The sequence below is a fragment of the Agelaius phoeniceus genome, chromosome 3 (assembly GCF_051311805.1).
Source record: "Agelaius phoeniceus isolate bAgePho1 chromosome 3, bAgePho1.hap1, whole genome shotgun sequence".
NCBI classification, from domain to species: domain Eukaryota; kingdom Metazoa; phylum Chordata; class Aves; order Passeriformes; family Icteridae; genus Agelaius; species Agelaius phoeniceus.
Window position 1 is genome coordinate 106600109 of NC_135267.1, and position 15345 is coordinate 106615453.

Below are 15345 nucleotides of genomic sequence, written 5' to 3' on the forward strand. Positions count from 1 at the left end.
TGCCCCTCAGGGGGTGTGGCGGCGGCGGCTCCGCCCGGGTTATATGAGGAGGAGGTGGCGGGGAGGAGCGGAGAGGGAAAGGTGCGGGGTGGTTGTCTGCGCCCGGAGATATGGCTCTGCTCCGTGGGGACTCGCAGGACAAGGTGAGGGTGGCGGCCCGAGTCCGGCTGGGGCGGGCGGGGAGGGCGCAACCGAGCTGGCTCCGCGGCGCTAGGGAGCTCCCTGCTCCCTCTGCCCCCGGCAGCGCTGGGACAGTGACAGGGGTTTGGCTTTTGCTCCGTTTAGGACTTTTTTAAAGAAGATACTTCCCCTTAGCCCTCGTGCCTTTGGCGCGCCGAGGTCCCCTGGAGGCAGGGGGTCGGAGCGACCGCGGTGAGCGTGGGGAGCAGCCCGGAGGGGAGCGGTGCCCGGGGAAAGGTGAGCGGGCGGGAGGATTAAAGCCGGAGCGGGAAGGAGGAAGAGGAGGGAAGGGCAGGGCTGTGCAGGCGGTGCGGGCTGCGCTCTGTGCCGAGGCGGAGCAGGTGATACCCGCGGCCCTGGAGCTGCGGGAGCCGGGCCTGGCAGGTGATGGATGCAGGAGCAGGACCTGGCCCCGGGCATAAGTGGTACAGGGGGTTAAACTTGCCGTTCCCCGGTGGCCAGCTGCCCTGCTGGGTCTGTGACCGGCCTTCCTGGCTGTGCTCCGCCTTAACTGGGCTGCCAGCTGTCACTTCACCTGTGCTGCCCCTTTGCCTTGGTTGTCACATCAGCAGCTCGCTTGGTTTTCCTTTCTCCGGAGAGGTGTTGAAGCTGTAAGTGCCAAGGAGCTTAATGTCTTCCCTTTAAAGCAGCACAGGGGATTTCCTAGTGTTAAGACTCTCAGCTTCTCAGAGGAAATGCAAGTGAAAGGTTGAAGCAGGAACTTTGTGAATTAATGTTTATGTAGTGTAGACAGTGATTGGAATTCTCTCTTCTACTGGACGAGCTGCTTGGGTTAACTTACCTAAACTCCCTGGTTTAATAACTACCCTCAGAACACCTTGAGAAGAAGACAAGGCAGCCCTGTAAGAGTCAGCAAGTTGCCTATTTGCCTTTCATATTGTCACATCTGCATGTGGTTTTGCATTGTGACTAAGCTTCACTGGCAGGAAGATGACTTTGCTTTAAGCTGTTGGGTGTGCTGAAAGTCTCTCCAGCCTGTCTTTTCTCCAGCTCTTTGGAGCACGTATATTAACTAACTTGGGGGGCTAGAAATACACCAGCCTTTATTGACTTCTGCATAATTTCCTTTTCTCTGATTCTTTCCCCTATGAATCTTGTTTTGAAACAATCCTGAGTCAGTAAGACAGGCAAGAGTTTGTAGAAGAAACATTTTCTAGTAGCTTGCTTTGAGCTGTGAGCTGGCCAGTGCTTTCTTTTCTGCTGCATGTGAAACTCTTTGTATTTAAGTGCTTGCCCTTGGAGAATACTGGAGGGGAAGGTCAAATATCAACTCTCTTGCAACATTTGGTAACTTTTGAGTGTTTAGGTGCCTTTCTAACTCAGACAGGAATATTGGGGGGAGGGGAAAATATTCTCGTAGTGGGGGCTGGAGTAGCTTTAAACTCTGATGCTCAATGGACAAAGATTAGCTTGTTTTAGGTTGTAGGGCTGCCTCGGGAGTCCAGGAGCACGGGGGAGGATAGAAATGCTCCTATCTTGTCTGCTCCTGTTTAGGCAGAGAAACAACAACATGTGACCAGTAGATAAAACTCATGCCTGTAAAGGAAGCTTCATTAGGAATTAACTTAAATAGGAGCCACTGTTAAGTATAAACTAAAGACTGACCCTGAGGTGGCAAAGCAGGAGAGGATCAGGGTATGTAGGAAGAGGAAGGGAGGGTAGGATAAAGGTGATTGGAAGTGCAGTGGAAAATAAGGTGTGATCTGTCATGGGGGAGGAAAAGGCACTTCAGAATTTGAAGTGAGTAGTGGGCCTTCCAAGCTAAGCTTGAGTAAATACCTTGGTATTTCCTAATGTCAGTGGCTCCATGGTGTTTAAAGGCTTCAGTCTGCAGCTGAAATGTTCTGGATCAAAATGCTAAGAGCCTGTATTGTAGCACCTCTTTCCCAAAGCAATCAGTGGAAGACAAAATGTTGTGTCATGGCCTGGGACTTGCTGTTATCACTCACAAGTGGTGGCTCTGCTGGACAAATTCTGCTGCACATTCTTGAAGGGATGAGACCATACTGGATCTTGTGCTTAGCAATAAACCCTGCTTCTGCGTGCTGCTGGGCCTGGAATCAGCAGGGAGGTGAGCTGCTACAAGGTGCCAGCTCCTGGACAGGGATGATGCCCTCTCAAGGACATGCAGCCTCCACGAAGCAGTTTGGGCTAGCAGAAGGTGAAGCCAGCTCAGTGAGGCTGCCCTGCTCCTGACGTCCCTGCCAGCAGCTCTGGCCTCACTGTAGGAGGTCAGCAGAGCATTCCTGGGGAATGCTGACTGTGCCTTGGGGTTTGCTGCTGTTGCACGATTCCCATTTGAGCTGGGCCAGGAGTGCTCAGCCCCAGGCCAAAGTGCTTGCCCTGCATGGCCAAAGCTGTGCTTGACCCCTCCAGCTGAGGAAGCCGTGGCTTGGGTGGAGGTGTCCTGTGTGCTGCTGGTGGAACAGGGTGAGCCAGCAAGGCTTCTGCTCGGATTGTGGCATCCTTGGATGTTTATGGAGCCCTTCCCTCTGTCAGGAGGTGTGTGACCTGCAAGTTCCTGCAGAGAGTGATGCAGAGATCCCTCTGGCAGGAGAGGGACTTGATTGCACAGCCCGAGGCAACAAGTGCTCTGGGCCTTCTGCTTCCTTGGCAAGCACTGCACCTGCTGAGGAATGCCATTTCAGTGTGACTACATTGAGCTGCTGTTCCCTCTTTATCGGTGTTTTAAGCAAAATAATTAAACCTTTGCATCACTGGAGTTCTTCAGTTTGAAGTCCCGAATTTGGGGAAGCATTTTCCATAGCATAAGTAAGCAGTGCTTCAGTTTTTGTGGTTGTGTGTAACCAGACCACTTCAGGGCTGTTCAGCTCAGTGTCAGAGTGGTGACAGCAAACTGCCACAAAGGCTGCAAAATCCAAGCTTCACACGTGCTCTGCAGTGCTGCATGCTTGCAGTGCACTTTAAGATGTCCTTTTAGAATCCTGATTAAAAGGAAACTTAAGCTGCTTGTGCTGAATATGACTAAAAAGTAGTTCCAGCAGCTAATGCTGCTGATAGCTGCTGGCCAGATCCTCTGGTGGCTAATTCCTGGGTGTCAAAACAAGGCCCTCTGGAACTGAGGGCTCTGCATAAACACCATGATCTTTTAGTGCTCTCTGGAGAGCACCTAAGCAGCTTTAATTAGAAAGCCTGCTCTGTAAAAAGTAATGGGTCTTGGGTAGTGGCAGATGTAATTACTTCTGAAGCCTTGTTTGCGGGCTGTTGCTTGAATGACAGTAAGGGGAGAAGGTTTTTAAAAGGCAGCTGACAATAAGCAAAAAACTCTGACATGTGAGCCCTTGTGGAAGGGCTCCTTGCTCCTTCCAAGAGCCTGGCTGTGTGGAAAACCCCTGGATTTATCTCTCTTTGAGAACAAATACATATTTCACTGGCAGTCAGAAGTTGTGCACAGTTGCTTGCACTGGCAGATTCTTTTGTTAGAATGCAGAAGTGACACCGAGTCATCCGGGGCTGATGCTAAAACTGCCAAGGGTGGAACTGTAAAAGCAGCAGCTCAGGCCTCTCACCAGAACTAAGAGACCTCGGTGGCTGAGGGCATTTCCTCCCTCTGGGTGTCTGCAAGCATCAAGATGTGTTTGCACATCAGAAATGTAATGTCTGTCAGGCAGAAGTCTGGTAGCTGATGGTCATCACTGCCTTGTATTTAAGTGATCCAACTGTTTTTTTTTTCCTTAGCATCTCTAACAAATAGAAAAAAAAGCAAATGTTCTAAAATTCTATCTGAATTGGGCACAGTAATGATCTCTGCTGTTTCCTGGGCTTCTAGATCAGGTGTTTATCATGGTGTCCTAATTAGTACCATAATATCTATTTATAGTCTTTTGGTTCTGAAACCTAGAAATGTTAACCAGTATGATGTCTATGTTATTGTCAAGGGCTCTGCTTTGTTCTGATTTACCAGCTGGACAGGTAAACTGTACTGAACAGGGAGCAGTTTTGCTTGAATCCTCAAGAAACCCTAGGAATCCTGAAACAGGTCTCTGACGAGTCCTGAGTTTAGACGTGGGAGGTGTCAGAGAAGCTGTAACAGTTTCTGGAGTCACTGCAAACCAGAAGCTGCTTCTGGGGAAGAGAAAATGAGAGTTGAAAGTGAGAGTATTGTGCTGGCTCTGGGTGAGTGTTTCAGTTTGCAGCCCAACCCAGCTGTTTCCATTCTGTGTGTCCTCTGTACCTATTTGGGCATCTGCTACCAGTGAGGAATAATCCCTTCCCAGCTGCTGAGCTTGGATTGTATCCCTTGAGGGTGTGGAGTGACAGACTGGTTTCTGGGAACTGAATGGGGAACCTTCAGTTCTCTTGCCCCACTGCTTGGAGTCTGGGGAGGAAGCAGTGATGTCCTAGCAGAGAAATGCCTCTGGGTATGAAGGAGCTGCCAGAGAGTGAAGATGGAGGGATGACCTGGGAAAGCCTTGGGCTGGATGCCTTGCTGTGGTAAAAGGACAAGCCTGGGGCCTGGAGGTGGATATTTAATTCCTTTGCTCTGCACAGCCTTCATGTGCCCATGAGGAGGTTGGTCCCCATTCCTGCTTGTGGGATGGGTGCAGGAGAGATGGTGGCACGAAAGGTCCTGCGTGCAGAGCGGTGCCTGTGTGGGTCAGGGGCTGGTGTGAGACATTTGCTGTGGGTGCTCCCTGAGTTAGTGCTTGACAGATCTGTGCTGACAGGAGTGGGGCTTCCTGCTTCCCCCATGCAGGGGACAAATGCTGCTCCAGCACTTCTTGTCAGGAAACAAAGCTCTGCTCCTGAAGTCTCAGACAGTGGGAATGTTCCCCTTGTAGTCTGAGCCATGATTCTGTAATCCTAAAGGTCTCTGACCTGGAGTTAGGAGCCCACAGTGACCTTCACAGGACTAGAGCAGCCTGGGGTCTTACAATCCTTGGTTTCATATAGCTCCAGATCCCATCTGCAGTTTGTGCAGGGTGCCAGGACATGCTTGTGACATGTTAACTGCTTTAATCTGACCAAGCAGGACCACCTAATGTTTGTGCTTGTTTGTCTCCTGTGTAGTGACTACTAGGCATGGAGGGGCCTAGACAGCATCTAATCACAGGTTACTTTCTCCACATGAAAGAAAGAAAGCAAGCTCACAAATTCAGGACTGTCTGATTTGTGTAATCCTTTCCTTAGTTTAGCTGAGAGGAAATGGTTTCCTTTGGCTTATCATACTTTCCAGATTCAGCAGTTCATATTGTTAGCACTGCTGATCCTGTTTGGACAGCAAATACAAGTAAGCAGGATGTAAAACCCTGGGGTCTGCATCTTGCTGCTTTGGCTGGTGGTGTTATCTGGCTGGGAAATGGAAACCACCAACCAACTTGCCTTTCATTGGGCAACAGTGAGCTGTGCTCCCAGTGAAACTGGTGCCTGACTGGTGCTCTTCTACCTGCTCTTCCTGCAATGCCTGGTGGGGAGAGCAGCTTCTGCCCAAGTCTGTGTCAGTGACCTCTGGACCATGCACCTCTGTCTGGCCTGTGCCTTCCTAGCAGGGACCAGAATTGCCTGCCTGTATGGGAACATGATAGTCTGTCCTAAGTGGTGACTGCAGGGAAGTGATTGCTGTTGGAGTCCCTGTAGAGTTTGGAGTCCCACCATGTCCTGTGGGATGTGAACAGGGCCTGGGACTGCTGGGAACTGTGCTCTGTAAGTGTGCTCACTTCCAAGGCAATGCCCAGGATGGGCTAAAAGTTGTCTGTCCATCCTCTGGGAATGTGCTTGTTGCAAGACCATCCCATAGCTGTAAGGCTGAAAAAGTTTTATCTATTACTTGTCTCCTTTTAATTCTAGCTAGCAGTGAGGGTGCAGCAGACAGAAGTGTTTTCAGCATGGCTGGAGGGTGCAGTGGCTGGGGTATCCCTCACTTATTCACAGCAGTCTGATCATAGGGGAGAGCAGTGGCAGGGGCAAATGCTCCCTGTCCTGGCAGCTGTGTCCTCTGCAGGCAGCCAGAGACACTTGTCACATACCAGATCTGGGCTGCAGATGGCCAGCCTGGGGGGGACATCTTCCAGAGCCTTTGGGAAGCAAAGCTTCACCTTATAACAGGCAGCCTATCAATGGTTCTTAGGCAGCTTTGCAGAGGCTTGAGGCAGGATTTAGCCATCTGTGATATGATAGGATTGCTCAGATCCTGGCACCATTTGGGTGCTGAAGCTTCGTGTACAGTGCAGAGGTAGGAGCAGGCTCCGGGCTGGTGTGGTCTGTGCTGCAGGCTGCTGAGATAGCAGTCCTGGTGCAGTTCTCCAGCCTGCTTTTCTGAGGAGGCCTTCAGAATTATCTCCAGAGGGTAACTGCAGCATTCCTCCTGGCTCTGATAGTTGCTCCTCAGCAAACTTCCTGTGCTGTGACCTTGATCTCTGGTGGTTTCTCCCTTATGCAGAAAACAGCAATGATTTGTCAGGCTGCAGCAAGGGAGGGCCTCTTAGAAGACAGTCTTCACATGTAAGCTGGAGGATCTTCTACTGAGAAAGCTATTCCACTGATCTTTAAAAGTTTCAGTGGTCTTGAAATTATGTTCTGGGTCTAGGCTGATGGAATGAATGAAGAAATAAGCCCCCAAAGGAATGCTGGCTCAGTTTATGGCTCTTTGAAGCACTGGGAAAGGAATTCTGGTCATAAGTGTGTACCTGAAGGCAGGTGTGTAGTTCAGTGTGGTTCTTGTTCATGGCTGATGGTCAGTCAGCTTCACTAAACCTGCCTGATGCTTGATCAAGGATTATTCTGTGAATTCTCTTGCAGCTGAGGTCTGTATCTGTAGACCTGAATGTCGATCCTTCTCTCCAAATTGACATCCCTGATGCCCTAAGTGAAAAGGACAGAGTGAAGTTCACTGTGCACACTAAGGTAAGGTCACGGGCAAAAAGAGGTTGTGCAAGTAACAGATGTATTTGCAGTACACATACTTGCAACAATGGGCTTGGCAGTGAAGAAAATCTAATTAGATGGAGATTTTCCACTTAAAGGTGGCCTGTGAGGATGTGTATATATATGCAGAAACTTCAGATTTCCTAGGATCTGAACTCTTTAAACAGAGGCAAGTAGCTGATGGCTTTGCTAAGGAATCCTAGCTAGACACCAGAAGGATGGGGGGTAGGAAGGGAGATACTGTGAAATGTCACAAAACAAACTGCATTAATGCTGTTCTACAACAGTACTTTTTTTTTCTAACAGTCTCCTTAGTGGTGCTGTTGAATAAGTGCCAGCTCAGCTAAGAGGGAGTGGGCAAGGCTCTTAGTAAGCAGAATAGCTTCCTTTGGAAATGGACAGAACTGTTTCTAAAAGCACTGATTTACAAAACAGTAGGGCTTCTATATATTCTCTTCCAGACTACACTGCCAGCTTTTCAAAGCCCTGAGTTTTCAGTTACAAGGCAGCACGAAGACTTTGTGTGGTTACATGATACACTCACTGAAACTGAGGAGTATGCAGGACTCATTGTAAGTACTTCCTAAAGAATGTGATCCTAAGTGAAAAACTGTAGCAATCTAAATTGCCTACTAATAAGGGCATGAAGTATGTTTTACCAGTGTTACTGGTGTTCTGTGATTTGGGTGTTCTCCATGCTTCCTGTTGCCTTAATTCCTAAACAACTTGAGTGGTATGGCATTTGTGTTAACTTTGCACATAGCTTGGAGCAGCAAAAGATGCTGTGAGAGTCCTCGACTTGTGGTGGTATTAATATCTGCCTGAAGGTGGCACACTGAAATAATCTATTAAATGTGGGCTTTCCTTCCTATCATGATTCTTTAGGAGATGGTTGGCAATGGGGTGGATTACAGAAGCTGTTGCTCTGAGTTGGTTTCCCTCCTGGGGAGGGATAACACAAACCAAGGACCTAGAATTCCTGGATCATGCACTCTTTACCATTTTCCTATGACCAGGCAAAAGAGCCTCCTTCTAGAGAAGGCTAGAAGTAATCTTGGACAACTTTATTTGCTAAAATCCATGATTAACCAATTCCCTGCCTAGATACCTCCAGCACCTTCAAAGCCTGACTTTGATGGTCCCAGAGAGAAGATGCAGAAGCTGGGGGAAGGAGAGGTGTCCATGACAAAAGAAGAGTTTGCTAAAATGAAGCAAGAGCTGGAAGCGTAAGTAAAATGAGTGTACTGCCAAAAGCTGCATTTAGAGAAGCCTCCTGGGAGAGTAATTCATTTGATGATAACTGATCTTGAGTGTCTCTGTTTTGAAGGGAGTCTTGAAAATCCTAGAGCTGGGGAGTGGCCCAGCTTTTAAGCTGGAAAACTTCCTAGGTAAAGAGTTTGAAAGTAGCTTCGCTGTCACAAGCTGGCTATTTCAGAAATCTGCAGTTGAATATTTTCATGGGCTGAAGTTAAAGCAATTCTTTGTGTACTGAAGGGGGTAGTACAAAGGGGATCTCAGTCTGTTGTTTCCTTGCAGTGAATACCTCGCTGTCTTCAAGAAGACTGTCTCATCACATGAGATCTTCCTGCAGCGGATTGCTTCTCATCCTGTGCTCAGCAAGGATCGCAATTTCCATGTTTTCCTGGAGTATGACCAGGACGTGAGACGTTTTTTCCTTGTTTCCCTTTCCAAGCGAGGCAAACTGTTGGGAGTGCTGTTGTTTTTGCTGGGCAGAGTCAGAATGTTCTGTGGATTTATGTGCAGCATCAGCAAGTAGATATTGCCAGTATTTCTGTGAGATGGCTGAAGGGTGAAGGCCTGACCTTTACACCTTTCTCTGTTATAAATCCCACTGTGTTTCTAAATCCTTGTCAAGTTGGTTAGGAAGCCACCTTTGCATGTCTTTACCTTGGGAACATGTATGGCTCAGGTGTACCTGTGCTGTGGAGGAATGGAGGTGCATTAAAGTCACTCCTGCATACGTTTCATCACACCTAATTAGGAGTGATAGATGCTGAGCCAAGATATGCAGGGAGAAACAGAGCTGTTTATGGGAATTGGAAAAATCCATTGAACTACTTGTAGCCAAGCCACGTGTTACATGTTACATTTTTATATAGTATTCTGGAGGGCTTGGAAATCAGCTTGTTCTGACATATGCTACTGTAAAGGATGTTACTAACATTGCAAGTATCAAAACAGTCACTTTTTTTCCCCTCCCTGGGTATAACTTTAAAGCTGCTTTGGCCTCTCTGTTACAGCTGAGTGTGCGGAGGAAAAACACTAAAGAGATGTTTGGTGGCTTTTTAAAAAGCGTAGTAAAGAGTGCTGATGAGGTCCTCTTCTCTGGAGTCAAGGTAAGGTTGTTTGTTTGTCTCTTACCCTAATCTTGATTGTTTCTTGCTTCCTGCTCTGGGGAAGTTACTCCTGTCTGCTTCAGGCTTGCTGTGCATGAGGCTCAGCTACTGACATACCTCCCTTGTTACTGCTCTCCTAGTTGAGGGGAGTAGCCTGTATTAATTCTGATTTCTATAGAAATCAGACATTGTAGCTTTAGGCTGTTCAATTTCAGTGTATAATTCAAGTTTCTGGATGCAGAAAACCTGCCTTAATGCCTGATACTGGAGAGGAAGGAATTATACCTTCAGGAAATATCCTTGTGGCTTTTGTCTACTTTGGAGCTCTGAACAGACATAATTTATGGGTTTCTGCTTATACTAGACAAGATCAAATACCAAAGACTCCTGTAACTGGTCTTGCTCCAGCTTTTGTGTTGTGTTGCCATGACAGCACTTCCCAAAAAGCTTCTTGTCCTATGTGCAGTGTCATGAAACATTACAATATGTATCATGTTTGGTGTGGATGAGAAACAAGCTTGTAAACTGCTTAGTCCTTAGTCCTACAGTGTTGCAGCACACCTAGGAAATAAAATTCCAGCAGTTGGGAGTCCTGAGGGCTGTCCCATAACTTACTGGCTGCTTCAGGCAACCTGCATCAGTATTTGAGTGCCAACTTCATCTTCACTGCATAGTGAGGAAGAAGTTTGCCAGGTGGTTTGGGATGTCAAACCCTTGGCTCACATCTTGTCTTGAACAGTTTTTCCATAGGGATTGATGGGCCTCAAGCTCAGGCCCAGGCTATGGTTGCTTCCTTGGCCCTTCCTAAAATAGGGAAGAGCTTGTATTCTGCAGTTACTGACTTAACAGGTCATATTCTTTTTCAGGAAGTAGAAGATTTTTTTGAGCAAGAGAAGACTTTTCTTGTGAACTACTACAACAGAATCAAGGATGCATGTGCAAAAGCAGATAAGATGACAAGATCTCATAAAAGTGAATCTTTTCAAAGCCCTTTCAAGGGATCATGCAGTTTTGATGATTTCAGCCTGAAAACCTTGTCTTGTTCTTGCAGATGTTGCAGATGACTATATTTATACTTCAGCTTGTTTGAACAGCCTGGCATTAGAAGAGCCTACAGTTATCAAAAAGTAAGCAATTCCATTTGTTCATAAACGTATCCTGAGTCCGGGGAAACCAAATTTCTTCTGTAAAATCCAGAGGACTGGGTCTTAGGTGGTTTGAGGTTCTTGAATTGCATGCAAGTGGCATTAAAATTTTCTTCTGGCACCCCTGCTGTGGCAGACCTAATGTCATCAATTGCTCCTAACTCTGAACTAGTTGATCACTTGCCAGTTGTGACCTAGAGGTTACTTGTGCTGGTCATCAAAATCCTTCTAAACAGAAATCACCTTGATTCTCTTCAGGTCACAAACTGCTGGAGACCCCTGAAGAAAGGGTTTGTGGGTGTGTTCTAATGTGCTGTTAAGTATAAATGCACTAGGTCAGCTTGCACTAGGTCTGTACTATCTTCTGGACCTTTGCACTTCCAGAATAGTAGGGGATTTTTGAGCTGGGGGAACTCAGTTGCCTTTTTTGAGGTCACTTCTTCCACCTTTTGACTTTGCTATCAATTTACCAAGACCTTGTTAAAACAGAGTGTAAAGCTGAATAAACAAGTCAGCTAATCCCTCTTGGATAGCAGCAGGGAAATTCTTCACAACACCTTTATGCTCCTGAGATCAGCATTGTTACATTAAATGGTGTTGAGCTGCTCAGCTGTACTATTCTGGCAGGCTGGAATCCAACACATTGAACCTTTTCTCCAGGTCTTTGCCTAAATGAGTTTTTTTCAAGCCCTTGTTTGGATCTGTATACAGGAGTAAACTCCAGCCTTCAGCTTTCTCGTTTCCTGCCAATTGATCCTGGCATTTATCAGACTAAGAAGTATCCAAACTTATTTATACCTTTTTTTTTTTTTCCCCTCACTAGGTACTTGTTGAAAGTTGCAGAGCTCTTTGAGAAACTCAGGGTAAGAAGCTTTGCTGGGGGCAGGTGTGGGGGAGAAGAATCTCTGACTCTGCATGTGGGTGTTCTGTTACACACCAACTAACTGTTTTTTTTTTTTCCCTTCTGCAGAAGGTAGAGAGTAGAGTTTCATCTGATGAGGACTTAAAACTGTCTGAACTGTTGAGATACTACATGCTCAATATAGAAGCTGCTAAGGTGAGAAGAGTTTTCTTTTTGAAGCTTAGTTTTGTTATGGGCAACACAACTCACTGATGGTATTCTTTGTGCTTTAAGAAGACAGGAAAGTGGACCCTTGTTTTGCCTAAGAAACCTGAGACTCTTAAACCACAGCAGAATATAGAAGCTATATATTAGCTAGCTGGAGCCCAGCCACTTACAGAAGACTTGGACCAATTTTTCTTTGGCATGTAAAGTGGAAGAACTCTTTAAATTTCTGTAAGTTAGAACAAACTGAATTTAAGTCTGCAGCAGTTTCTTTCCTGTTCCCTGCCTGAGTAGTCATGGACCTGCCAATAAAATCAATGATGACTAATTAGTAGTTGGGATTGATTTCAGGATTTTTAGAGTACCCTAGCACAAATAAGTGGTAACTTGTGAAGGCTTTTGGAGTCTGAGCTTCCAAGAGGGCTTTGGTAGATTGATGTGACTGCAAAAGCCTTGCTGGCAACCCTTTTTCTAATAAAAACTTGACTTGACAGGGGATGACTATGCTGCAAAAAGGTATCTAGGTACAACCTACTGGGCCTCTTCATCTTGTGTCTTACCTGTAATGTCAGGTACCCCAGAACATCCACTACAGCCTCCCTCAGTGGGGTGTACTGTTATTTAGACATCACAACTGTACTCCTGCTGCATTAGGAAGGGATTGGCTCAAAGACCTCTATAATTATTCTGTCTAGGTTAGTGCAGTGCTTCAGTCAAGCTGTCAGATCTCCAACAAATTAAATGGCTGCTGGAAGTAGACTGAGGGAATTCAGAAAGTGCTTTTTGCTCTTAGTGGAGACATCCACCTTACAGCATGAGAAACTACTTTAAGGGAAGAAATGATGCCCATAGTAGCCCTTAGACTTCCTTCACGAAGGCATAACTGGCTGTCCTGAAAATGTAGTGCTGCACTGTGAAAGGCTGCCAAGAGCAGGTCTAATAGCTTGTTTGAAAAAGCAGAATCTGGTGCTGAAAGAAGTGAAACCTCCTGCTGCTAAGGTGGCTGTAACCTCAGTTTGGGAAGTAGTCCTGCTAAGGCTCTGGTGTGCTTTTTCTGTCTCTTCAGGATCTTCTGTACAGGCGAACCCGGGCTCTTGTTGACTATGAGAACTCGAACAAAGCTCTAGACAAAGCCAGACTAAAGAGCAAGGATGTCAGGCTGGCTGAGGCCCATCAACAGGATTGCTGTCAGAAGTTTGAAAAGATTTCAGAATCTGCTAAACAAGGTAAAACAGGCTTTGCTGTACTTGTGCTTAAAGGAGAGCTTAATGCAGTCGAGGTCTCCATCTGACCTTCAGCTACTGAAGGCTCCTGAACAAACAGTCTGAACATCCCAAGGACAATAGAGATAGAACTAATGCAGCTAAACATTTTTAAAGCAATTTTCTGTAGCAGAGCAGTGTCAGTACTACACCAACCTTATTTATAAGCCCCTAGTATTTGTTTTTGGACTGAACTCAGCCTCCATGTGAACCTAACTACTAGAGGGTAACTAATTATCTCAGTCAAAACTGTGCAAACAGGCTTTTGCTCCCTCCCAATACAGCTGAGTGCCTTATACAGAGTTTCAAACAGTGGTTCTCAGTAGAAGAGTGTATGTGTATATATATATGTTTATAATATGCTTTCATGGTATACATGCTGCTCCTTTCGTGTATCTGGCTTTTAAATGATCCAGGTTCTCACAGAGCTTGTGTGGCTTATTTCTGCTTTGTTCCAGCTGTCTTCCTACAAAACTTTTCTGTCTTAAGCTGTCTGTGTATCATGTGATGACTGCATCTCTGTCTAAAAACAGCATGACTAACTCTTGAACCTTTTTTTGATCAAATACTGTAATCTGAGCTGCACAACAGAACTCCTGCAACATGGGGGGCATTGCTTGTCACACTTTGTCTATCTCTTACCTTTGTTTACTTCCTTCTCTACAGAACTGATGAGCTTCAAGCAGAAGAGAATAGCAGCATTCCGTAAAAACTTAATTGAAATGGCAGAACTGGAAATAAAGCACGCAAAGGTGTGTTCTCTTTGGAATTTAACAGGCATGGCTTGAGAGAAATGAGTGGTGTGTAACTGGGAGGATTTGCTGGGTCACCTGATTTCCCATCAGGCAGCCTCATCTGAGGGTTTTGACCCCTGCTGTGTCTAGAGGCAGCTGCTGCTTCCAGTGCTCTGAGTGCTGGCACAGGAGCTCATCCTGCAGCTTGTGATCAGGCTGTCAATCCTTGTCAGTGGAGGGCATGTTGGCTTTACAGCAGCCTCTGCCAAGCTTTGCTAGGCAGGCTTGAAGGGTCTGCTAACTTAGTGTAGAGAGCAAAGCAGTAACTGTGCATCCTCAGCTTCCTTTGAAGAAGGAAAGCCTAATGTCCCACTCCCTGAGAGTACTGGACTTTAGCACAGGCAGCCACTTCAGTGCTGAACTGGAATGTGACACAAAGCCTTGATGACACTGCTCAGTTTGGCCTACTTTAAAGGCTTCCTGTTGGCTTTTGCCCCTCTCCTTAGCACAAACTGATTAATGGTTGCAGGCCTACAGGAAGAGGCAGATTGCAGAATGTGTGATCTGGCTTTGGTTCTTTACTGCTTGAGTGCTTGTCTTTGCAGTAGGAGATCTTTAGCATTGTCACAGGCTACAAAATCCTGTGACAGACACACTATTTGGGAAGCTACTTCATTGTGAAAGGCAGGATTGGAATTATCAGTCACCCCCATCTGAAACTAATTTTCTTTCTTTGCAGAACAATGTGTCTCTCCTGCAGAGCTGTATTGACTTGTTCAAGAACTGAGAAGTCTTACTCTGAAAATGTGACAAAAGCATCAATTGCACTCAATAGCCAGGGGCAACTTATTGGCTTGACTTCATTAGCTTAAAATAATAATGTCACTGAGATTGTTTCACTAATACTTAGGTATGTTGATAGTGATACATTGACTTTATTGGTATAAATGGGAGCTGAATTGTGTATGAATTGTCTGGATGTAGCTAACATCCTGTTGGCTGATAACTCAAAATGAGTCAAATGTAAGAAATTAATTTGCTGTTGACTGACTTCATCTAGCAGAAAAAGTTTACTGAGAACTCCTTTTTTGCAGGATCCTAATCTGTCTCTTCATGGCCCTGATGTATTTAAAACTTGCCAAGTGAGAGTGACTTAAGGGTAATAATTTTATAAAGTGAATATCTTAGCATTCCACTTCCCAGACAGATTTCTACTACAATATATTTTGAATTTCTATAACTGCATTCACTATTTGTACACTTGGGCAACACAGCAAATAAAGATGTCTGACACAACAAGCTGTTGTATGGCAAGAATTTGTGTGGGATGCAAAGTGACAAAGAGGCTTCAGACACAGAACTATCACAAATTACTCATCACCTGGAGCTCTTCAGAGCACTGGAGAAAAACATTTGACTCAAGAGGATTGTTCTTGGAATGGGTGTTGAAATGAAATGTGTGTGGACTTCAAGTGACATTGCTGTTTGAGTGGCTGGCTGCAACTTTTACTTCCCCTGTGCTGCACATACAGCATTGTAAAGTAATTTTATACTTCCTACTAGCAGCAAGAGGCTGTTTAAATCTTCAGGGCTTCAGTAAGGTACAAAGCTCTTGAAACAGCTGGGCTCACAGTGCCACAGCTGAGGTGGCTCAGCCCATGAGCCCCAGAGCCATCACTGGACAGTTTGCTATCA

At 46.0% G+C, this 15345-nt stretch overlaps 1 protein-coding gene across 2 annotated transcripts; it reads left to right on the plus strand.

The window, feature by feature from the left end:
* Positions 1–26: 26 nt before the first annotated feature.
* On the plus strand, positions 27–14949 carry SNX5 (sorting nexin 5). 2 transcript variants are annotated; one of them, XM_054630679.2, is made up of 13 exons: positions 27–143; positions 6961–7065; positions 7548–7658; positions 8191–8312; positions 8623–8746; positions 9348–9443; positions 10310–10415; positions 10495–10570; positions 11412–11451; positions 11559–11645; positions 12721–12880; positions 13583–13668; positions 14390–14949. In XM_054630679.2, the coding sequence occupies exons 1-13, from the start codon at positions 111–113 to the stop codon at positions 14435–14437; spliced, it is 1194 nt and encodes a 397-aa protein (XP_054486654.1). In that variant the 5' UTR covers positions 27–110; the 3' UTR covers positions 14438–14949. The 2 variants fall into 2 exon arrangements, 1 of the variants encoding a protein (XP_054486654.1); XR_008534043.2 differs by lacking the exons at positions 13583–13668; positions 14390–14949 and adding an exon at positions 11727–11885 and having other exon boundaries at positions 12721–12856.
* The last annotated feature ends 396 nt before the right edge of the window (positions 14950–15345 follow it).

Coding starts and splice junctions, on each gene's coding strand:
- SNX5 (XM_054630679.2), top strand. CDS start 111: ATGGCTCTGCTCCGTGGGGACTCGCAGGACAAG. Junction 8,313..8,622: donor ATGAAGCAAGAGCTGGAAGC/GTAAGTAAAATG, acceptor GTTTCCTTGCAG/TGAATACCTCGCTGTCTTCA. Junction 10,416..10,494: donor GATGACAAGATCTCATAAAA/GTGAATCTTTTC, acceptor TTGTTCTTGCAG/ATGTTGCAGATGACTATATT.